Raw genomic sequence first — 26,000 nt, forward strand, 5'->3', positions numbered from 1 at the left:
GGGTATGTTGCTCAACGGAGCAGCAAAGAACATCAGGCTTATAGCCCAAAACACGGAGATAACAACAAAGTCGTAAATCGATGATGGCGGTAATATCATCCGCGGGTGTCGGAAAGGTGTCGAGACATCTGCGACGTCTTCTGGAAAGAGGCACGTCCTTCACGCCTCATAGAAGTGAGATATTTAGGAGACAACAAGTATGTGTCTTATACATATCATCTACCTGAAATGCCCGGCCTCCTCCTATCATTAGAAGAGGCAGCTGCAAGGTCGTACACAGTGCAGAGTCACACATAGTGTCAGTGCATTAAAACAACCCATAAAGGGGAGACAACCGTATTTCTCCAACATTAGCTAATACAAGATATAAATCATATATAATTATGGGTTAAGGCATCCAGAAGCAGGATAACAAGTTATTAAAATCAGCTCCAACTTTACCAGCTGTGATAGTATATTGTATTATTGGAGTAAAGCCCATTAATCATAATCCAGTGTTGTACTTTTACTCAAGTAAGATTTTGAATGCAGGACTTTTACTTGTAACAGAGTATTTTTACAATGTAGTCTTCTCCTATTACATTAGTAAAATATCTGAGTACCAACTATTGTTATATTATATTATATATGACTTAAAAGTAGGACAGTTGCTGATCAATCAATAAATAAATGAATGTCAAGTAATAATGCTGCAGCTGTAATATACACAATTCTCTGCATGTTATATCAAAAGCAACACATTCACAGTACAAAAGTAAGAATATTCTTTCATTCCAGTGTCAAACTAGAATCCAAATATCTTGTTTGTGTGTGATTTCGACACTCCATGCTCTGTTGTAGGCTGCAGGGCGTATAAATACTGAATTATGTGTATTATTTAGTTGATCAGAAGTGAACAATGCATTGCTGTTTGAGCATTTCTAACACTCGGATGGACGTGAACATATACAGAAGCTGTTGAATCACCAGCACTAAAACTCAGCAAATCATTTTAGGTTATAATCTCAAGGTTCAATCATTAAGCTGCTTTAAAATGCTGTTGCTAATGGCAAAATTATTTGATCGTGAGCTTTGTAAAGCTTGCAGAATAAATTTCACAGCCTTTTTTTGAATTTGTAATACTTTAGGGATTCTTTTTTACCACTGGTAAATTAAAGAGCGCATAATAAAACCTTCCAAATGTGCTCAAATTCAGCTTGCAGGCCTCTGGATGCACTTAAGTCAAGGTGGCTAAGTGGTGACCTTTAACAGACCAAGCAAACAGGAATAAATGTAAATAAATTAAGCTGAATCAAGGATAAAATTATCATTTATTGTCATATTGCAACACAGGGTAGCACGATAAATGTAGCCTAGTGAAGAAAAACATGACAAAACAAAAGAGAATAAAATATAGTGCATTCCTAGAACCTGGAATGGCCACAACAACCTTACCAAGAGTTGCATTGCAAGTAAATATATATCACGAACACAATTGCAGACCCAGTGTCACATGCCTGTTTGCTTCTCTCTGAGGAGCCAGTTGCACATAGGCATATTTTGCGGGGGGGCGGGGCATTACAGCATTACTACGTCGACAACTGTTCCAATACAAATATTTCGTTTATCAATATTTTCATAAGGTAGGACACTGGTTAATAATATTGTAGCGTGTTCAAGTAACCAAGGGATATAGTAGTTATCAAATAAGTATAAGATGTGCACATTTATGATTTTACAGTTATGTAATGCACTGTTGTTGGGGGAGAGACCGCCCCTTCCATATGAGTGTGTGTGTACGGCGGGCATGAGGCGTGCACGACGGGACGAGTTGTGTTCGTATGTGGAAAAGTCATACTCAGTGCGGTGAGCGCTGGCTTTATTGCTCCTGTATCCGTAGCACCCCATGTAATAGTTGGGACTGTGTGCTGACGTTAGTAAAAAAGGTTTGCCCCCCCCCCAAGCGCAAATGTCAAACTCCGCCTATGCAGTTGCAGCTTTTTTATGTTCAACATGAATTATCCAGTGGCAATGTAAAGTGGACATTGCATTGCACTTCACATGCAGAGCACCATAATATTCATACAAGCAATACTCTACAGCAGCAGTTCCTAACCTTTTTCAACTCAGGGCCCACAAAAGAATATACATGTGTTTCGCGGCCCACATTCAACCGTAAACAATACGGAGGCTAAATAAAGTTCTGATTGGTCGATTCAGAACATGTGACACGTTGTTAATCCAGTACAGACCGCTGTCAAGGACTGTAATGACCGTTGCTAAAGAGGATTAAGAAAAAAAGAAAAAGAGGTTCAAATAAAAAAAAAAACGTAATAATGAATGTTTCCACACAAATCATAATGTTTTGCAAATTATTTGGCGGCCCATTTTCAATGCGTTCGCCCACAGGTTGGGAACTGCTGCTCTACAGAATAATGGGGGCTGCTGCCTTTACTCGGACAGTTTAGTCATTTAAATCTGTAAATGTCACAGAGTGTATGTGTAAGGGGCCTTGTTATGACTCCCAGTGTTATTGAAACAACATGCCATTATTGGACCTACAACACAAGCGTGATATTTACTCGAATGAAACAATGCAGTCTTCTCTCTCTGTAACACACAAACACACACTTGTCAAACTAGATTCATTAGCTATGTGTTTTATTACAGGGCCCTTACATGCAATTGTTTGCTGTTTGAAAGAATAGATGATGGATGTTGGAGAAAAAACCACAAACTAGCGTCAAAGTGCATCTTATTTATCAAGTTGAATTGGTAACAGCTGGTTTAACTGCAGTTGTTTATGTCCATACTTCACTTGTAAACATTTCTAAACAATGTTAAGGGTCAAATAGTTCTTGTGCAGAAAATGATTACCGTTAAAGGGGCCCAATTCTGCTCATGTTCAGGTTCATATCAGTATGTAGTGTCTCTACTCTGACATGTCTCCATGCTTTAATGTTCAAAAAGCTCTTTAGTTTTCTCATACTGCCTGTGCTGCAGCACCTCTTTTCACCCTCTGTCTAAAACCAGAGCCCAGTCCGCTCTGATTGGTTAGCTAGCCGGCTCTGTTGTGATTGGTCAACCGCTTACAGATGTCCCGCCCCTTAGTCTATCACATACAATGTGTTGGAGCTCATTAGAAGTTACATATTGATTACATTATGTCACGGAAATAAACAATGGAGTCCAATGGAGCCGTTTCAGGCACGAAACTCCCTCTGGAGATAACACAGGAATGTTAGCCTTTGCAGACCATTAACATGCAGCACAACAACCTTTATAATACACTACAAGGAAGGGACAACTCCAAAGAATAATAGGGCCCCTTCTAAGGTAGCAAACTTAAATACAATATATAGCACTGCACATTTACTTACCCATGGAAACAGCTGAAGAAATATATTTTTCATCTAGATATTATACAAAACAAAATCCACGTGTGACGCAAAGGCTGTTGGAACCGACTCTGAGAGTTATGATCAGACGCTAAGAAATGAGAACAAGCCTGTAGCCTGAGCTCAATTAAATTGTCATCATAAGCCAGATATTCTTCATATGTGATGTTACATTAATATTCATACTTCTGGCTGGTCCTCCAGGAGCTGGAGAGCAGAACAAAGGTCCTGCAGGAAAAACACGAGGATCTGAGGAAGGAGGTTTCCGAGAGACGACTGGAAGTCAGGTATTTAAACCATGTTGTCTTCTTTATATCTTCTCAGTTCTACTCACTTAATGTCCTTTTTTTAATGAGACAGAGACAGTGCTGCTAATCACAATTCTTCAGATAACAAGCATTCTTTTTGTGTGTGTGTGCCCTCACTTAATGCAAAGGAGTCTGACTGAAGATGTGGAAATCCACGAAACGCAGATATTAAGAGAACAGAAAGAGCTGGAAGACAAGACCGAGATCATAGAGCTCAAAGAGGTGTGTGTGTGTGTGTGTGTGTGTGTGTGTGTGTGTGTGTGTGTGTGTGTGTGTGTGTGTGTGTGTGTGTGTGTGTGTGTGTGTGTGTGTGTGTGTTGTGTGTGTGTGTGTGTGTGTGTGTGTGTGTGTGTGTGTGTGTGTGTGTGTGTGTGTGTGTGTGTGTGTGTGTGTGTGTGTGTGTGTGTGTGTGTGTGTTAGCTTACAGCACACCATCAATAACATAACAACATTTCTTTCTCTGTGTGTGTCTGACAAGGCTGAGAGAGCGCGGCTCATCAGCATCCCTGAGCAGGTTTTAAAGGAGATTGAACGGAAACAATCAAAAAAGGAGTAAGTACTTCTTAATATCCTCCATGGGGAAGAGAGGGACGGATGATGTTTCAAACATAAGGAATACAAATGAGCCAGTAAGGGTGCTTCAGTGAGAATACACTGAGAAGAAGAGACAGCAGAAACATCTTTTGAAAATGAAGTCGCTTCCTGTCAGTTGGTTTAAATCCTTCTATAATCTCCTTCCCTTCATCTCCTATACACTAAGGAGCTGGATTGAACAGCGCGACCCCGAGTTATCATACTGTAGTTTTCCTAATAGAATCTTCACCAACTTGACCACACATGTACATAATTTCTACAAGTGGTGTATAAACTAATCAGGGAGGCTGTGGCTAAGTGGGTAGTGTGCTGGACTTCGAACCAGAGGGTACTGTAGCAAGTTCGAGTCCCACTGCAGTCAGCATGTCGTTATGTCCCTGGACAAGACACTTCATTTCAAATTGCTCCTGTGGCGATTGTCCACGGTACTGAATGTATGTAAGTCGCTTTGGATAAAAGCGTCTAACAATTACATGTAATAATAATAATAATCACTGCAAATAAAGAAAGCTTCAAAATGCTCAAAACACAACGGAAACGGGGACACTAAAAAGTGATGCACACACCTGGGACCAGAGCACTTGTTGACATTTGAGGATTATATTCCCCCAATGGAAATGTTTTGGGCCGTTATAGCGGGTTTGCACCTATTGGCCACTGTAGATATGGAACAAGAAAACAAATCATTTAAAAAAAAATATATATATATACATTTCTTCATTAACTATCCTGCAAGAAGTATTCGTTTTGTAATATATATTTCTAGCCACACTTAACTCCAAATGACAAACTGAAAAAATGTGCACCGACAGTGAAATTATTCTCAATAATAAGTCATTTGATAAAATGAAGAAAAACCATATGCTCCAGACTTCATTAATTTTAGTTTTCAAGTGCAGCTGCAGTCAAAAGCCCCTTCATCACCAGAGAATGGATCCACTGGCAAAGCAGTCTCTTTTATGTTTATTTCACATTAATATTTGCCTTGCAAGTGATGCAGTAGAACTGTCTGCTTGAAGAGCCATGCGAGCTGAGATTTGTAATTTGAAATTCACAAAGCTTAGGGGTACTGGAGGGTGTGTGTAAAAGATGTATGCACACGAGCTGGTGTTTCATTAGATATGCAGTCTGGCAGTGCAAAAATAACTTTTGTCTTGGTCTCATACTTACACTTGTACTTTGTTTCAAATGTTCTATCACCTCCTTTAAACATGTTAGATCTGCAATGAAGAAGATGGAAACCTTAAATGTTGAGATTTCGGAAATGGAGCAGCATGTGAAGGAGGTGGAAGAGCGTAACCTTGTGCTGAGGTGGAAGAAGAAGGAGATGAACGAGGAGCTGGAGGGCGTCACGGCCAAAGTGGAGGGCGGTCAGAGGGAGAGCAGACAGCTGCTGAAGGAGCAGGAGGTCAGCAGGGAGGAGGAGGCGGAGTGCACGGGGAACAGGTACGCACTACAGTCGAAAAAAGACACTATGGCAAGAGCTTCAAGCTGAGGTCAAATAGTAGAACGTCTGATCCTGACCACTTTTCATTGACCTCAATTAAAGACATCACACTGTCATGAGAAGATATGAAGAAGTACTCATGGACATATGACAACCGAAGACAACTGAAAAGAGTGGTTTTGGCTCAAGAGGTAGAATAAGTTGTTCACTAATGGAAGATCGACAGTTTGATGTCACGTGACAAGTGTCCATGGGAAAGACACTGAATTGCCCCAATTAGCTATGGCTTTCCCTTTGATGATGATAATTTCTCAGGATACAGGAAAATAGACTTCTTTGCGATACAGTTTATTTTAGTTTCATAATATCAACAACGCCTTTGAATGGGAATTAGAATGAAATCCCGGTGAGCAGTTTGGCATCAGTATATGAATGTGTATGTTGTGTATAAGCACTTTGATTAGTTGAAAGACCAGGTCCTAAATAACAAAAATTCCATCCAATATTTACTATCCGCAGTACCTGAAATGACACGAGGCTATGATGCGACTGCAGACCTTATTGAAAATGGATTTGCTGTGAAGAAATGTCAATGTTGGACTACTATAAGAGAATCCTTGATACTTCCCCGTGTTTTCTCACCGTGAGGTTTCATACACAAAATGTATTTCTTCATTACCAAGGTTGGAATATTAGCTAAAAGTGAAACAAAGCGATTTGTTGATTTCGTGAACAAACGATGCGCGCCTAAATGTTTCTGCTGCAAGGAATTCTGGGATGGCATAAATCTTCTTTTCCCTCTTCAAGAATGATCCAGTGTCACCTACTAAAGGTGATTATACAAATAAAACATTGTGGAACTTCTATATAGTATTTAAAAAATGTTTCCAACTTTTATCTTAAAGGTCACTATCATGCTATTTTTGGCAATAGCATAGGTCTCAGAGATATATTAAAAATATGTCTATGAAGTATTTTGCTTAAAATACCAAACCCATTCTAGCCATGCCTCATATTCCTCTATTTCAAACCTGTTCCTAAAGTGCTGATTCGGGACATAAAGCTTTAAAACAAACATTTTAAAAAGAGGGGGCGGAGCTTATGCCTGCTCATGCGGGACCCGGCACATACTGTCTAAATGCTGCGGTGATTAAACGCTATATCATGTTCAAAACCACATCAAGGATTATTTCTGAAACAGTGTGGAGCTCAAATGCTTTCTCTCTCGTGGGTTTACTACAAAAGTGGGTTCCTTTTTATATCCTGCTTCTTGAAAATACTCTCTCCAGTACTGGTTAGCTCTGAGTGTTAGCGATGCTTGCTAATGTAAACAAAGACCATATTACGTCCAAAACACGTCAGGCATTGTTTCTGATAGCAACTTTCTGATAGTGCTGTGGGTGTAAAGCCCGCCCACATTATCGATATGACGTCATATCGGACGCAAATCTGGATCAGCGCCGTTGTACCCCCGTTTTTAGAGATTTGGGTACGAAGGAAAAGAGAGAGGGTTTTATTGGACACTTTGTGAGTTCCCCGACACACCGGAGACACATATGTATGTATACAAGACATCAAAAAGTGCATGTTGCATGATAGGTCCCCTTTAAGACATCCCCCATAAATATTTATGTCTAATTTCACTCAGTATAAATCGCCCTCAGCAACAAAGATTTGAGTGACAGGAGAGGTCTCTGCTGTGTGTTTCTCATGCTTATTATTATTCTCCCCATCAGAGGCATCCTGGAAATGAAGCTGCAGAACATCATGTGCGACAGGAAGCACCTGCATGAGAGCCAATCTGTGCAGCTCAAGGAGAAAAATAGGTACGGATTGATGTGGAAAAATGAGCTCCATTGGGCCATTGGTGATTAGAGCTGGCGGCCCACATGCAGTGTCCGCTGCCAAGAACACGGGGAAGGTTTCAGGCTATCTATTCCTCTCTATCTCCCCGATTAAACACTGTATCGCCAATAAAGGCACTCTCAGGCCTGAAAGTGAAGTGTTGGCTATGTGAGAGTGTTGCTGTACTACTCTGTGAAGTGTCAGTGTTTACGTTTGAAGACATTTTACATATTTGATAAGTTGATACGTTTGTTCCCACTGCATTCTAGCACGAACTCCAGAATATTTGACAAGAATGCAAATAAAATGAGGCTAATTCTGAGTTTTGTGTCGGAGTCAAAGCCTTAATTCACACGGATACATATTTAAAAAGGTGATTTTGTTTCTCTGCAGGCAGACACAAGCCCTCAAGAGGATGGAGCAGGCTTTGACTCTGGCCAATGAGCAGCTAGAGCACACGCAATCCATCTACAATGATGTAAAATCTCAGGTGACCAGCAGATTGTGTTCCTTTTGAAATGAGTTTTGAAGTATTTTGTTTTGTTTGTGGCACATTTTAGAAGCTAAAAGTTATTTTTCAAAGAAGTTTTTTTTCACATTCACAACCTTATTGGAGCTTATACATATTTGGAATTTACTGTACAAGTAAACCTCACAATGTTGAAACACCTTTTATGTTTTACAATATTATGTTTTTTCTCTCCTCTTTTTGGCTTTCGGTCTGGAAAACTGGCTCGAAGAAAAAGGCTAATTTACACACTTCGGAAAATTCTGATAATAAATGTCACATTGACAGTTATCGGCACATTAAATCGTAATCTGTGTTACAACAGAAACTCATTTTTATACTTGAGCTTCCTGTCATTTCACTGATGTGCACAGTTTTTAAAGAGTCATGGGAAATGCGTCAGCACGAGTCACCGACGCACAACAGTATGAAAGGAAATCACAATGGCACATCGGGGAATTCATGCATTGAGGAAATATTAAAAACAAAGCTATAAGATTAATTCAATTCCAATAATTCGACTCTCACGTGAACAATGACTCATCATTAAAGGCCGTTTAGACGAGGATGTGTCACTCTTGTTTCAAATAGGACGAACTCTGATTTAGCCTTCTTACTCCTGCATGGACTAACATGTTTTAAATATGGAGCAGTGCAGCCCATACCGCTCAACAGGAGGCCTGAAAACCCAGCAGAGACGAGCCCGGAGACTTTAATTTTTCATTAGTTTCTGAGAAAAATAGTTCCAGTGTCACTGGATCCAACGGCTCTCAGAGAGGCCTAGGAGAAACTGATAAATAGTATTAATTATTTTGTAATCAATGTTTAATGTTTGATTCAATATGCACTGACGGGATCGTTATGGTCTTTTATTCCTCGGTATGTAAACTAATGAAGTACAACCAGGGAACTAAATGATGATACATTTCTACAGTTCTTTACTAAGATTCAGCGCTGACACACACACAGCAGATTTTTTCCATTATGAACATTTTACCAGACTTTTTATTCCGACTTTACATTTTGACTTGTAGTTAGATGCTGTTCCTAACCAAGAGGCCAGGGTTCAGCAGCGGATGGCGCTTCAGGGAGAGGTCGATGCTCTCAAAGTCGGCTTTGGGCTACAGGTGGGAGCAACATGTGTGGACGCTTTATCATAACAAGCTTGCAATGCAACTAACTGAAGCAGCCCTATTACTAATCTATATATTTTTGGCTATTATATCACTTTATTTATATTATATTTTATTTCAATATCGTTTTTTTATTGTTTATATAAATGTGTTCTAAAAATATATATTATAATATTTTTATAATTATATTATATATGTATATAATGTTCTTAATATACGTTGTAGTACTTAATTGACAACCATTTGAAGTAAACACCCTTTTAATATTTAATTTTTTTTATATCTATATATTTTTGTTGTCCTTATTTTCAAATTCAGAAAGCAAAGTGGTGAAACATAGCATTTTTATTTCATCCTTTGTCACATAGTTTAATAATACCTTTGGGGAATGGTCTGAATTTACTTAAAAAAAGTTTCATTCTCTATACATGTTCCTCGTAGTATGCTTCGCTGTCCTATCCTGTCTCGGTGACCCTTAATTGCCGTCGACTTGTGATGTTTTTTTACCTGAAAACGCCACTACATGTGTTCACTAACCAGCTATCAGTAGCTGAGGAGGAGAGCCAGAAGACGCAGCAGTCTGGGCTGATTCAGGATCTGCTGCGGGAGTCAAACCGCCTCCGAGAAGAACTCCACAACCTCAGCTGTCTGATGCAGATCAAAGTGGAGGAGAGGGGCCAGAAGCACCGAGATCTGCTTCGGGCTGAGGTGCAATGCACGCGCGCACACACACACACACACACACACACACACACACACACACACACACACACACACACACACACACACACACACACACACACACACACACCACATCAAAGAGGAACAGAATGCAGGTTTATATTTTACTTTGAAAGGAGAGAAACTAAAACTGAAAAAAACATAATTTCAAAGAGTGCAAACGGCTTTACTACCCTGAAAATATTACTGTCATCACAATGAGATCTTCACATTATAGTTGAACTAAATCTGCATTTTCTTTTAATGTTGGCTTCATCCCATTTTTCGTGTCTACTGAAATCATAAAGTTGCTGCTTTTCTAATACACTATAGAGCAGGGGTGTCAAACTCAAGGCCCGGGGGCCAAATCCGGCCCGCGACTTCATTTCATGCGGCCCCTCAAGAGATTGCAAAGAATATAATGTTTATTATACGGTTACATGCCGATTTACAGAAGCACGTTGCCTATAAACTACATATCCCACAATGCATCTGAAAGTTGACTTTTTTCTCCGAATTTGACTTTTTCCTCAGAACAATTTTTTTTCTCAGAATTTGACTTATTTTCTTCAAAATATTAATTTTTTCTCAGAATTAGATTTTTTTTAAATCATTTTGTAACATTCTCAGTGAAGAGACTTGCAATGATTTGCCCTAGACTTCTGCTTTCAGACGTAGTATCCGATAATAGTCCAATGCAGAGGCAATAATGTCATATAATACATTTATTTTATATATATTAAATATTTATATATGTATTTTATATATAGTCTTAAAGTTACAACCGGCCCTTTGAGTGCAACCATAATGCTGGTGTGGCCCGCAAAGAAATTGAGTTTGACAACCCTGCTATAGAGGGAACTTTGGGATTTTAAGCTTTGTAGACCATTTACATGCACACAAACCTATAGAAAACCCCCAACAAGCATGATAGGGCCTCTTTAAAGTTGGCTTCATCTTATTTGTATGTCTATTTCAATCATAAGTTGCTGCATTTCATATACAATGCCCCATGTGACTAAAGCTTATTTAGGTGTCTCACCAGATAATGACAGGCTCCAAAATAAATGTTTTTAGGAAACATCTCTCTCTCTCTCTCTTCATTTACTCACACTATAAGAACATTGAAAAATGCACAACCACCAATCTGATTTGAAGTGTGTTGTTTCTGAGCGCACACACACATATCCACACACCCACACAGAAGTGTTGATACTGGAGTTTTAGCGCTGTCATTCTATCAGCAGCAGCTGAACCAGCACATCCGGGCGGAGCTGCGAGAAAAAGACCAGATCATCATGGACCACAAGAAGCTGAATGCTACGCTACAGCGCAGGTTGTTTTACCTTCTTTTTCCTTGTCAGCCAGCTTTTCAATAAACGTGTATGATGAGATGAAGAGGATTTTGGTTAATGAGAAGCTTTTAAAAGGTAGTATTAAAACAGGGGTGTCCAAAATACGACCCGGGGCCAAATGCGGCCCGCCCACCATTTTGAATCGGCTGTCAGCAAATTTAAAAAGTATAATGGAATATGGCCCACAAATGAAACTTGTGCTTGTCTTATATTCTTAAATATAAATGTAAATATATTACACAGTAGTATTCATGTGTTAATAAGACACTTTTCAAATAAATTCAGTCAATTCAAGTTGGAAACATTTTCTAACATACAGTATCTTAGTTGATAAGCAAAAAGCCCAAAAACGTATTTACATAACAAGCTTGAAATACACCCTTCATATTGAGGCTTCTGTTTTAAGGGATGAGCTACCAACACTCACAAGCATCATTTACCTACATTTGATTGAATTTGCTAACTTATAACTGAACTTCTGAAGCAATATACCTCTAGTGAGTGGCCCAGCCCTTCGTATATTTGTCTGTATTACGGCCCTCGTCGAGAAAAGTTTGAATACCCCCGTATTAAAGGGGACCTATCATGCAAAATGCACTTTTTGATGTCTTTTATACATAAACATGTGTCCCCGGTGTGTCGGGGAACTCACGCAGCGAAAATAAAACCCTCTCTCTTTTCCTCCGTACCCAAATCTCTAAAAACGGAGCTACAACGGAGCTGATCCAGATTTGCGTCCGATATGACGTAACATCTGAAATGTGGACCCACGGCCCAATCAGAAACGTTGCTATCAGAAACAATGCCCGGCGGTTTTGGACGTAATATGGCCGGTGCATGTTTACATTAGCATCGCTAACACTCAGAGCTAACCTGTACTGGAGAGCATGTGTGTGAAGAAGCAAGTAAAAAGGAACTCACCTTGTGGTATAACCGGCGAGAGAGAAATCCTTTGAGCTTCAGACTGTTTCAGAGAGAATCCTTGATGATCCATGATATGGCGTTTCATCACGGCAGCATTTAGTTTAGACGGTAGCTGCCGGGTCCCGCATGAGCTCAGACCCCTCCTTTTTTCTTTTTTAAATTTTTTTTCTTAAAGCTTTATACCCAAAATCAGCACTTTTGAAACAGGAAGTGAAATAGAGGGATATGAGGCATGGCTAGAACGGGTGATCTGTTTGGTATTTTGAGCAAAACACTTCATAGACATGTTTTTTATATTTTTATATATCTGAGACCCATGCTATTGCCTAAAAATAGCATGATAGTTGCACTTTAAAATAAGCTTAATCCCTGCATTTTCCTGTACACTATAGAGGGGTGGTAATTGTATCCCTGGTTATTTGCTTGGCTCCTCTGATCTGAGCTGGAATCGCAATTAATTCAAACAGCTGCACGTGTTGTCTGGGTAAAGAGCCCTAACTTCCTAATTGGTCATACTTCAGTGTTCAGACACAGTCTAATGCATCTGGCAGCACCCGGCACAACAGCAGACTGTCTCTACATTCAATTAGCTCCCCAGCAGTCTGACGTGGATCCGCCCCGAGCAGCGGAGCAAAAACAGGGCAGGATGATGATGGTGTTTATCCTCCCTCTGGAATTGTAATAGACAAAACGTTAGCATATTTAGCAATCACTGCTGACATGTCTTACATGAGCGGTTGATTGAAAAAATCAGACTGCATAACACATCTTTTGAATCCACTAATTATTTGTGATCAAACAAATAAGTGTTCACCATGTTTACTTTCTTTTATCAAGATATGTAACACTTTGATGCTGCCAAACTTTATTTACAGTACACCTAGAGTCAGCCTTTGAAAAACAGTCATTGGATATTAAAGGTCCCCCATTATAATGTTTTTCATCAATATATTACAGGTCTCAGATATATACAGAGCCTGTCTCTGAAGTGTTTGGCTCCAAACACCAAACAGATCATTGCAGCATTACCCATAATCCCCTCTGTTTCAGCTCTGTTTCCAAAGTGCTGATTCTCTGTCTGTTACTTTAGATGAAGCCCCTCCCCACGCCCCTCTGAGAGACATTTGATTAAAAAGAACACAATGGTGCTCTAGGAGGGGATTCAGGTGATAAGGTGGGGGGGGGGGGTTACCTTGGTTGCTGATTGGCTAATGGTTACACAAGCCAACACATCGTTATGACATCATAAAGTGGCCAAAATCTGATCAGCTCAGACAGGTTTTTTATATAAATAGATCAGGACAAAAAGTGTGCAAATATTTTTTCATGAAACTTTCAGAATCTCTTAACGCAGAGGGGACACGTGTTTATGTATAAAAAATGTGAAAAAGTGCATTTTGCATAATAGGTGACCTTTAAGATTAAGACATACAAACTCACAAGGTGAAAACATGTTGCTTCTGGTCAATGTGTTTTACAGCTATCACCGGCTGAGTTAATGTTCAAAAGGAACAAATACAATGAGTCAAAATAGTCGCCTGGTGTTGTACAGTAGATCTAGAACGGGCTCATTTTTGTAATCTGTGATTTCTCCTTTAGAGTCCTACAGTACTGTAAGCTGTGCAACATGATTACAGAGGAGAAGAATAAGTACGTGAAGCTGAAGCAGATCGCCTCTCAGACCATCACGGAGCTGACGGAGCAGATTAAAGTGCTGGGAAATGAAACGGAGATCCAACGATCCATTGTCATCATCAAGAACCGGTGAGGAAAGAGGGGGACTAATGCAGAATAGAAGGCCGATCGACATCCCATAATCAAATACTGTAATAGCTGTGTGACAAATGCGCCGTCTGTAATGACTAAAAGGTTGATAATATGATATATCTGAAATCCCAATAATTGTTATTACTTTTATGATATATCTTTTTGTTTGTTCATCCCAGGTCACTCACTAAGGCTCGTATGAGGCTCTCCAACAGCTCCAAAATAAGGGACAAACTGAACAATGACATCTCCAAGGTTCACACACACACACACACACACACACACACACACACACACACACACACACACACACACACACACACACATATACACACTGTCGTTTAAAATGATTTAGGGGAACAGGGTTGAGTTTTTCGCAGTGAGCTCAACTATATAGCTGTCATAAACAAAGTTCAAGAGCCCTTTTTAATGCGGGAAAGCCACATCCAGTTTCCCGAGTATTTTTCATTGTGTGTTTCATAAAACTGAAAACAGAAAGTCACTCACCGTTCAGTATATCACGGTTTGTGAACATAAGAGCTGTCTACGTTTATTCTCTGTTGTTTTAAAGGTGGGATAGGTAATTCACTTCAGAAACACTTTTTGTTTTATTCCATGGAATGCTCTTAACATCCCGATAGCAATGAATATCTGAAGTGCTTTGACAATAAATACATACAAAAAATTCATCTGTGGAAGCCGTGGCGCTGTAAAAAGCACGACCAATCATCTGAGCCGGCTAAAGTAACTGGATGGCCTACCTGCCTGTCAGCCTTCCATCTGGGCACAAACTTATCTCGTGCCCTCATTGGTCATGTGCGCGTTCGTGTGTGTTGGAGGCGGGGCTCTGTGAGGAAGTGTTTTAGATTTTTTCGGTTGCGTATTTTCAAATTCTAGCGCACTCGAGCTGGTTTCTCTATTCTTACCTACCCTACATTTAAGGTCATTTTATAGCAGCATATTTCGGCTGCACCAGAGAAAACTAAAAAGGATTTGTATATGAACTCGTCACGGTAAACACAAAACTTTAAGTGCTATCAGAATATTAATTGTCTTGTTTTAATGGGATTTTTTTCAGTTATAATGTGAAAACGTAGCCTATATTGTTATAAACTAATGTTTAGGATGAAAAAGGGTTCAGATAACAGATACATTGAAACAGAATCAAGTGTATTGCCAGGTAAGTTTACACATACAAGGAATTAGCTTTGGTATCTGGAGGTGCGAACATAAATAATCTAAAAAAATAAGTTGCAAAGTATGTAAAAAAATAAATATATAAGGATAACAAAAAATATGTATTTTTAAGAATCAATTTAGCATTAAATAAGGATGCTAAAGACAAGTATTTACACCACATTTTAATTTTAACTATACAAATAAAGCTTATTTCAATGATTAGACTGAATTCTAGGCTGCACTGCTTCAAGCTTGGGATAAAAGCATGAGCATGAGTAATTGAGCATGATGGATAATATCGTCCTTTAGTAAGTAGTTACACGCAAAGAAGGATTTCTAATGGATGGGGCTGTACATAAGGAACTAATATGCTTCTGTAGTTCAGCATTATCAAATAAAATCATTCCATTTAATTAGAATTAGAATTGGGAGGGATGAACCCCTCTTTAATGGTCACACATGCAGAGCACACAGCACACACAGTGAAATGTGTTCTCTGCTTTTAACCCATCCTAGCACCAGGAGTCTCGCACTAGGAGCAGTGGGCAGCTATTGCACAGCGCCCGGGGAGCAATGGGAGTGAGGGGGGAAGGGGGGTGTCCGGTGCCTTGCTCAAGGGCAGGGCAGGAGGTGAACTGGGACCTCTCCAAGTAGCAGTCCACACTCCATATTTTAGGTCTGGTCTGGGACTTGAACCGGCGACCCTACGGCTCCCAGTCCAAGCCCCTACTGACTGAGCCATTGCTCATATGTGCGCAGTGCAAGTTCCAACAACCATGAATGTTCCCTGCGTCTTACGGGGTCTAAAAACATATCACACCATTTGTATTATCTTTTAGGTTGCCTGGAAACACCGTCAGATCACTCAGGAGTATGAGGACGACAAACTGGAGTTGATGAAACTCACAGAAATGATCAACGTCCAGGAGCAGGCACTTCTGGAAACAAACAGGAATCATGAAACAGCCATACAGCGCCGCAACTCGCTGTATGTTCACGACTTCACACCGATATTAGCTGCCAGGAGGATCTAAACTACAAATGTCAAATCATGTGTCTTGATGTGTGTGTCCCCGACAGTGGCGTTCAGCTCCTGGAGCACGAAGAGGTGTTATTTAGCTCCTATGAAAAGGTGAACATCCAGGAGGCGGCCATAACTAAGGGCTACATGACACTGGAGACCCTGGGGAAGGAGACGAGGGATTTACAGCTGGAGATTAATGAAGAGGAGAGACAGATCGACCTGAAGAAGAAGGAGCTGCCCCTCAGGAAAAAGTCGGAGGAGGACATCACCATGCTGCAGATAGAGGTAGGGAGAGACAGATTCACAGCCACATTCAAAAGGATTTCTTGACAACGTGTTCATTCCCAATCTGTTACTAAAACAACTGGAACATTGATTTTAATTAAATCAAATCAAATTAAATCAAGTTTTATTTATATAGCACATTTTTAAACGATTTTTGGTCGAGCCAAAGTGCTGAATATAATAAAAATAGCCTACAGTAGAGACACTTTACAGCAAATACAACAACACAGATTGTTCAGAATATCAGTATGAGAAAAACGACACCCTCTATCCTTAGACCCTCTGTCCTTAGACCCTCACATCGTACAAGGAAACACCTCCAGAGAAAATCCACAGTTTAAAGGGGAACATGGGAGAAACCTCAGGGAGAGCAACAGAGGAGGGATCCCTCTCCCAGGACGGACAGATGTGCAATAGATGCCGTGTGTAAATCGAAGAGATAATACATTTTACAGCATATAGACCGAATGTTAGGAAATGCATGTGTCTGTAATAAGAAGATGAATCCACGAGGATGTCAGCTACAGTCCTGTGGAAGCCATCAGGGAAGCAGCATGACGAGACCCAAGGCAGGACCGCAGAGACGGGTTCAGCCACGACCCGAAGTCCACGACTTAATCCAGAACTCAGGACAGAGGATCCAGGACACAGGACTACAGCAAGAGGATCAGCCTCGACTCCGGATCCCGGCGTAGATATAGATACAAAACAAGAAAAAAGATGTGGCTGGGTTCATCGGAACAAGAGAATACACAGACACAGACAGAGAGGGAGAAGGTCATTGGATAAAAGTTATTCTTGATAACCCTCTAGAAAGATCTCATGAACTTCCCCACTCAATCTATCAAGACCCGAGCAGTTCTATTAGATATAGGAAACAGAGATAGGGAGCACAACAACCCATCTCTTCGTCAGATGCACTCCCCCGCTTATCTAAGCGACTCTGTACCCCGTTACCCTTTACAAGGCCATAGACCAGCAGAGGGAAAATGGGGGGTGGGTAAGGGTAAGGGTTTTTAAGAATAAACCGCAAGGGTCTAAAGGGAAACAAGATGAAATATAAGGTACTATATTTTAAGTAATCCTATCTACTATTCCTATATTTGAATAATGTATAAACTAAAATACTTTATGAAATCCTATGTTATGTTATAAATATTAAAATAAAGAACTAAATGAATAAATAAATAACTAAATGAATAAATAGATAAATAAACAAAAGCCAGAGAGAAAAAGTGAGTTTTAAGTGTTGATTTAAAAACCCCCAGGGTCTGGGCCGACCTCACATGGAGGGGCAAAGTATTCCAGAGCCTAGGGCCAGCCGCTGCGAAAGCGGCTGGCCCTAGGCGGCTGCGAAATCTGTTGACATAATAAATGTATTATGTCAACAGATTTCACATCACTGTATGAGGTTAGTTGAAAGCAATTAAATACATGGTTCAACTTGATAGTATTGCTTTCAACTAAGCTTATGTGAAATCTGTTGACATAATACATTTAATTAAAGTCACTGTTTCAATTTTTCAGTGTAATTACTTGAAGACGTTGTGGCTGGAAACATGTGGTAATGCATAGAAATCATTCAACAGTGATGATGACACCCACTTCTCCTTTGTGTGTGTCTCGTCTCATTCCTTGCGAAGAAGAAATGTAATTATACACACATGCATTTACAAACATTTGGACTACCTATGTTGCAAATGTATTATCTCTTCGATGTACACACGGCATCTATTGCACGTCTGTCCGTCCTGGGAGAGGGATCCCTCCTCTGCTGCTCTCCCTGAGGTTTCTCCCATGTTCCCCTTAAACTGTGGGTTTTCTCTGGAAGTGTTTCCTTTTACGATGTGAGGGTCTAAGGACAGAGGGTCTAAGGACAGAGGGTCTAAGGACAGAGGGTGTCGTATTGTCATACTGATATTTCGTACACACTGTGAAGACCACTGAGACAAATGTAACATTTGTGATATTGGGCTGTATAAATAAACATTGATTGATTGATTGATAATTACTCTTTAATTTGTTTAACTGATATGTGCTTTAAAAGAAACCTCGCTGTATGGTTAATGTTGTCACAGCTAAGGTGCACTGTATTGTTAATACTAATGGAATCAATTGGCATTATTGTCACGTTGCGCCCATTTTCATCCGCATTGATTTACCTAATCATCACTCAATGTTCTCTGTACATTAGTGAAGTGATGAGGCTAGTCGCCAAACTCAAACTATATGCTGCTTCTTATAAACATATCAAATGAACACGAGAGTTGTCTGACTGAACGGTAATAGATCGGAACAAGCCCGTCAGATTTGGCAAAAAATAAACATCGCTAATATACTTTTTCAATTTCGCCTTAAGTGAATGCCCTAAACCATTTTTTCTTAGCTTTTTTTTACCATATTCCAGTTTCTAGACGCCACACAATTCTACTGTAACTAGCACATACTGTCCCTCACTCTTCCACTATAGATGGGAGCAACACCTACGTCACTTCCGGGCGAAAATTACGGCCCGCCCACTTTTTGGGGAAAACAACGCTGTCATCTGTCAAGTGTTTGGCAATCCGATCAGACATTTTTTAAAACCGTGGATTTTCTGATCTTCAAAGAGCCCGACTACGACGGCCAGACAGGCAAACAATTACATGAAATCATTGGAAATCGACGATCGGGCTCGATATATGGTTAAATTAAAATCAGTAGGCGAGGCCGTAATTTCTCCAGCTGTTACTCTCATGAGCGAGGCGGAACATAATAGTTGTATCATGCCATAAAGCTGCGGTGTTGTTTATTGCACCTCAAACATTAAAACCAATCCAGAGTTCAGTGTGTCTGTACTTCCTCTAAGAAGAAAGGACAGTAAAAGAAGAGCTCTGTGGCTTCAGGCTCGATCGCCATTCAAATGACAGCGTTGGTTTCCCCAAAAGTGGGCGGGGCCGTAAAGTGACGTAGATGTTACTCTCATCTGTGGACATCGATCGCCTACTGCTATATTTAACCATATATCGAGCCCGATCGTCGATTTCCAATGATTTCATGTAATTGTTTGCCTGTCCGGCCATCGTAATCGGGCTCTTTGAAGATCCACAAATCTCCGGTTTTCTTACATTTCTGATCGGATTGGCAAAAACTTCAGAATTTGTATTGACCGCCAATCAAATGACAGCGCTGTTTTCCCCCAAAAGTGGGCGGAGCCATATTTTTCGACCGGAAGTGCAAAAAAAAAATGTGTTACTCTAATCGATAAAGCAGATTTTTTTTTACAACAACATTGTTCTTACACCATTACTACATTTTCGAAAGCTTTCTTTCAACACCCACCAAAAGTAGAGATGTTATCGTGTCGTTTTTAGAACTGATCCTCTCCCTTTGTTTTGTTGAGGTGGAAAGACTGTGTTCAAAAGTTTGACAGTGACGGTACTCCTGCACAAACATACTCTTCAGACAGACAAGCGGAAAAGAAAATGAATATCTAAACCAAGAGGGACAAACCCAACCAAACACTGTGCTAGGTGCTCAGAGACAAACCGAGACACACATGAATAAATGATATAAAAACACAAATATATTTGCTTTGCAATACTCAGAGAGTGACAGTTGGGGGAAGGAGCTGGATCTGAGAGGGTCCATGAACGCCACACACACACACACACACACTGAGTTTCCCTGTGGATTGGGTGTGTAGCTGCTCCGGATCACAGTGACTGATTTTGACTTGCTGCTGCTGGACCACACTTCTCTCATCTGAGCCTTGTGCTCTTTTGGATGAATGCAGTGTTGGAACTGAATTCACCATGTGCTGCTTTTTTGAAAAATTCCCCTTTCCCTTTTCTCCATCTGTTTACTCCTTCTGCTGTTTATCGCTCGCAACAACAGGACTTGTCGGCGCCATCCTTTTTGCTTTTGCTTTTATTTTGTATAGTTTCTCTTATACTCGGTTTCTTTACTCTTTCCCTTCTTAACTGTATCTAACCATCTTGCCTTTGATTGTTCCCTCGAGGCATTCTTGATGTTTTTTATTATATTTCATTAAAAAGCCCCTCGGACCTGATTCGCCTTTTTCCATATTTTCCCACTTTTCTTATCTGACTGACCTTTCATTTGGCTGTAGACACAGAACATTCCTACCTTTTGCCCTATTGTTTGTGTTTGACAAGGAATGCCTGTTAGTCGGACACTCCTTCATTTTCTTCATTTCTTAACAGCCATTTGATAGATTGCATTTATACTTTGCAAAGGAATTCGTAATCCCAAGAGAATACCTCCTATTGATGCCCCGACTTCTTCTCTATCGCCATCGTGACGTTTCCTTTTAGTTTTGAGTGGAATATCTCCACAAATATTGTATTGATATTGGAACTTTTGCTACGTCCCCCTTAGGATTAGTGTTGCACGGTGTACCGATACTTGAAAGGTACCGCGATACCCTGCCGTTAAAAACGGTACGATTCCTCCGTTTCATTAGTATCGGTACTTTAGGAATGACGGGGAAAAGTACTCCCGTGAAAAAACGCCGTTTAATAAGAGCCGTGTGTGTTCAGCGCTCTGCTTCCACTCCTTGCACTGTCCCGCTCCTCTCAAGCACGTTCTAAGTCCCTCCCCTCTCTCTTGCACGCGGCCACGCGCTAGCTGCCAGAGCATGTGAGAAAACGAGAAGCATGGCTGCAAGTGGGAGTGCAACTGCGGCTGCGCCTCGGCTTGTTGACAAAAAAGACGCCAGAAGTCTGTGAACGGGCCGTTCAGGTGTTCAGAGCAGAGCTCCCTGTCGCAATATTATCGTTGAGCAAACTTAACTAGCAAACTAGCATCACTATCTGCTAACGTTAGCTTTAGCCTTCGTTTTCTATTAGTTTTTTTCATAGGCTATAAACGGAGGTGGTATAAGTATATATCTTGTACTTGAGTACAAGTAGAAGTACCCAGGTCTTGTACTTGAGTTAAAGTAGAAGTACCAGAATGTAGGAACAATCCTGCAATCAAAAATGTTCCTCAAATAAAAGTACAAAAGTATTATCATCAAAATATAGTTAAAGTAGCGACAGTAAAAGTAGAAGTGCTCAGGTCTTGTACTAGAAGCACCAGAGTGTAGGAATACTCTGTTACAGTAAAAGTACTGCATTCAAAATGTTCCTCAAGTAAAAGTATTAAAGTAGCGACAGTAAAAGTAGTCATTGTGCAGATTGGTCCATTTCAGAATAATATATATGATATGTTTTATAATGATTGATCATGAAAGTGTTCTCAAAGCTGGTGAAGGTGCAGCTAGTCTGAAGTACTTTGTAGACTGCAGGGTAGCTTGTGGATTTACTCCAGGTGGAACTAAAGTCTGATTTAACACTTGATTATATTTCACATCATTCATCCAGATCTGTGAAGTAACTAAAGGGATTAAATACATGTAGTGGAGGAGAAGTACACCATTATTTCTGAACTGTAGTGGATTAGAAGTACAAAGTAGCAAAAGAAACATTGAAATACTTAAATAAAGTACAAGTATCTCAAAATTGTACCCAAGTAGAACTTGAGTTTATGAATTTAGTTACTTTACACCAGTGGCTATAAAGATAGAAAGACTAAGCCTTGCACAGAGGCATGAAAATACATTTTCAAAATGCTCAACAGTGCTGCCAAAATGTTAAACTCACTGCTACACAATTAAAATAAATGCTTTTATATATATTTATATTAGATGTGACTCTTTGGCGTTTCTGTTCTTAGTAACACTGCTGCTTTAGTTGTTCTGACTGCTAAAATCATCTGTTATTCCTAATTTTAAAGCCGATATTCCGTGTTTCCCTTTTTTTAAGAAAAGTATCGAAAAAGAATCGGAATCGCAATTCTTGACTTGGTATCGGTATCGAAACCAAAATGTTGGTATCGTGACAACACTACTTAGGATACATTGAAATTATAACATTTGTAATCCCTATTTGTCCAATACTTTGGTTCATAGTGATATACTTAAAGAACTAATGACTTCCCATAAGCTCAGCTGTACAATGAGTTTTATACTAAAAAAGCAAATGCTAGCACAAATTGCCAAAATATTGCTGTGTTCCAATGTTGGATTATTCCGTTCGCCCACTTCCATGGAGAACATACACACTGTGTAATTACTTGCCTACTGTGTTCATTTTGACAGGGTATTGCTTACCAAAAATGATGATCGCCACATTTGAAAGCTTGTTCCTTTCAGTGGCAAATTGCTAGTGGACAGAGCATTCGCGCCAATATCAGATGGTGATTGTTGCCGGCCAAAAGTCTGCCTTCTTGTTCGCTCACTTAGAATTTGTATTCCGGTAAACCTCTGCGACTTCCTCGGCCACCATGTTCACACGTTTGCTGCTTTCTTCCTTGAGGGTAAGTTTGATCGTTATGAGTACACCTTCTTCTTTCTCTTTTTTGCCTTACTCAATCAATAAAAATGGGCGTATTCACTCGAAAAAGGCAGAAGTGCAGAAGAACACAAACTGAGACACAGCGTCGGATAATACCATCGTAAACCTGCTAATCATTAGCACGTTAGCATTGTCTACAGCTCTGCTAGCATAGCTGTGGGTCTCATTCGGATACTCGTGAAACTTCTCCAACTTCTTTAACAATCAACAGTCACATCTCTAATTAGTCTGTTCATTCATCCGTCCACTCCGTGCTCATATCTCCCTCCACTTGTGTAAATAGCAAATCATCTCCTAAATCACTGCTCCCCTCATTCAGCCTCTGTGCACAGAAAGTTAATCACTTGAGTCTCTCCTGTTGCGGAAAGTTTGCCAGCTCAATTCATTCTCCCAGTGAATTCACTCTCTATGCAAGTTTAATTTCCATGCTACACCTTCACTGTCAATTTTGTTATATATATATTGTGTATTTGTATTCATCTGTGACCGGTTTATCTGCTCATTCCAGACGGACCCCCCGACTCCCTCCCTTTGATGGGAAATGTTGACAAAGATAGATCGGGCCATCTGTGAGAACTATTGAAGTTCAATATAGTCTGAGGCTCTTATTTGCTCTGTGGAATTTTAATTGCGGGAAAGTCATCGTGGTTTGATATTGGATGTACTCTTGTGTATGAGTCGCTGGCACGTCCACACCTCAAGCACACACACAGGTGCATCGATGCTCACGCAGACATCAGCGCAATGTGTGTGAAGTTGTGATCATCTCCATGCAGCCACTTTTGAATATTGTTCCTGTAATGACCAGTCTGTTAAGTCGCATGCACTCATAATATTGCCAGCAAGCAGGCAGAGATGTATTTGTGGAATATACACACAGTCAGTAAGGGAGTAGGATTTATAACCGGGAGGGGCTGATGACATACTGCACTGTCCCTGTGGTGGTGACTCATAGTGTTTGTCTTCCTGCTGTTACATTTTTCCCCAATATGTCTGGGAGTTATTACCATGGGGAAACCCGCGGTGAATTGCATCTCGATAGATGTGTGCAAGTGGAAGTGTGTTGTCTGTGAGAGGCTTCACAGATAGAGAGTAAGGCTGATAACACGAGGACTTGACTCTTCAGACTGCAGTCTAATTATCCATGAATGTCCAGCTTTCAGGCAGGACTTTAGACCAGGTGGTAGGCGTGGAGGCCAAATGTAGTCCAAATGGTGTCAATTGTTTTCGTTGTAAGCTCTGCTGAATATTCCCATTGCAGATTTCATTGTACTGGCTACTAACTTGTTTTTTATACCTTGGCTGCTCATTTTCACTGTTGGGGTAGTAGCTTCAAATGATTCGCAATTACACAAATATTCAAGTATCCTAAGAGTTTGTATTGATATCTTACAAGTTAGTTCTATTGTGCGTGTATGTGATGTCCAGCACCTCTCTAGCAAACTGCTTGAAGAAATTGATAATTACAAAATTGAGGGTTGGATTAAAACAGCGGTTCTCAAACTTTTTCTGTCAGGCAGGCAGACTTTTTCCCCTTTGGAGAAAAAAAAAAGTCGGGCCCCCCCAACACAAATAGTCAGACTCAGTGGCGGCGCCAGAGATTTATTTTGGGGGTACTGTGGGGTAGCTTGACGTTTCATAGAGGGTGCATTAATGTACCGGGTGCTACAGTTGAATGTTCTACTCAATCTACTGCAACAATCCCCACGCATATACACAATGTACCTGCGACTGTTACAATGAAGGCTCGATATCACCTCACAGCATATAGGCGTAAGCAGGGGTCAAGTGCTATTTTTATAGGTGGTGTGTGGACCTCACATAGGGGGGTCCGGGGGCACGCTCCCCCTCTGGTGCACTTTGAGAGGAGCAAAATGAAGAGATTTATGGATACTTATCTCAACACCCATTTGAAACAGAATTGTAAACAGAATTACTTTTTCTTTATGGATATTTTACAAATCACTCCCCTTTTAAACTTTATTCTTTTTTAATGTCATATTATTTCATTCCTGTTTTTAATTTATTCTCTTATTTTTTTATAACTATAATGATCATATAGATGTGTGCCTCGGAAATAATTGTTACCAAAACGTTTGAGACCCACTGAGATAACACAGAGAGTCCTTTAGCTCACTGAGTCTCTCAGTCTGACAGGAGAGGACTCTCCTCCACCTTGTTGTTGAAAAAACTCCTTATATCCATTAGCGTAGCTCGCTAGCACCAGAAGCTAACATCAACGTTCTACGGTACCAGTTCTCTCTCTCTCTCTCTCTCTCTCTCTCTCTCTCGCGCACGCACACAAAATGGCTCGTTCCACACAGAGCCGAGCTTTAATGAAACACAGACCCAGACGTAATAGTACTGTATGATATTATTTTCGAATCAATAATTTTTCAAAATATGATTTTTTTTTTTCCCTCCTGGTCTCTCGCGCCCCCCTGTCTTGCCTCTGCGCCCCCCCACTTTGAGAACCACTGGATTAAAATTACTTCCGAAGTGGCTTTAGCAAAAGGCTATTGTTTACCTGCCTGGATTACGGTGCCCGACATTTGCAAACGTGTGACATTGTCAACAAGCATCACTTTTTAGTGTCCCTGTTTCCATGTGTTTTGACCTTTTTGCAGCGTTTTTTAATTTGCAGCGTTTTTTGACCGATGCATATTTATCGGCCACCATACTGGACAGATATTGCAAAGTCCCCCTAAAAACTAATTATAATATTTAAATAATCCCAAATAAATACAATTATTAGAAACAAAAAACAAAGCATACATATAACATAGCAATAAGATGGTTAAATCAGTACAGAAAGACAGATGACAGTATACTGCAATTGATTGTTTGGATGGAGTCCCATTCTAATACAGCTTTAATAGAGAATGCAGATTGACTGAACTTTTCCCGAGAAGAATAATGCAATCTCCTCTTGCTGCACCTCTTGTTGTTATTACCGTGAGGTGAGGTAAAGCCGTGTATATACACAAGGCAAGCATTCACACTTTTATTCATGTTTTCCCAGCTCAACAAGTTGTACTTTTTAAAGTGCACCTATCATGCTTTTTTTTATATACAAATAAATAAAAACATGTGTTTTGCTCAAAATACAAACAGATCATGCATTTTAGACATCCCT

General features: G+C 40.2%; 1 protein-coding gene across 2 annotated transcripts in view; it reads left to right on the forward strand.

Moving 5' to 3' along the window:
* The window catches only part of ccdc146 (coiled-coil domain containing 146), a 98,266-nt gene that overhangs the window by 48,650 nt on the left and 23,616 nt on the right, over nt 1-26,000 (forward strand). For both annotated transcript variants that reach the window (XM_034112361.2, XM_034112363.1), the window contains exons 6-18: nt 3,582-3,664; nt 3,814-3,907; nt 4,164-4,237; nt 5,498-5,725; nt 7,463-7,552; nt 7,965-8,061; nt 9,114-9,206; nt 9,753-9,920; nt 11,180-11,268; nt 13,811-13,975; nt 14,158-14,233; nt 15,997-16,145; nt 16,238-16,466. In XM_034112361.2, the coding sequence (XP_033968252.1) occupies nt 3,582-3,664; nt 3,814-3,907; nt 4,164-4,237; nt 5,498-5,725; nt 7,463-7,552; nt 7,965-8,061; nt 9,114-9,206; nt 9,753-9,920; nt 11,180-11,268; nt 13,811-13,975; nt 14,158-14,233; nt 15,997-16,145; nt 16,238-16,466 (1,635 nt within the window). The remainder of the gene's footprint in view (nt 1-3,581; nt 3,665-3,813; nt 3,908-4,163; nt 4,238-5,497; nt 5,726-7,462; nt 7,553-7,964; nt 8,062-9,113; nt 9,207-9,752; nt 9,921-11,179; nt 11,269-13,810; nt 13,976-14,157; nt 14,234-15,996; nt 16,146-16,237; nt 16,467-26,000) is intronic.

This window comes from Pseudochaenichthys georgianus, chromosome 23, assembly GCF_902827115.2.
Source record: "Pseudochaenichthys georgianus chromosome 23, fPseGeo1.2, whole genome shotgun sequence".
Lineage (NCBI taxonomy): Eukaryota > Metazoa > Chordata > Actinopteri > Perciformes > Channichthyidae > Pseudochaenichthys > Pseudochaenichthys georgianus.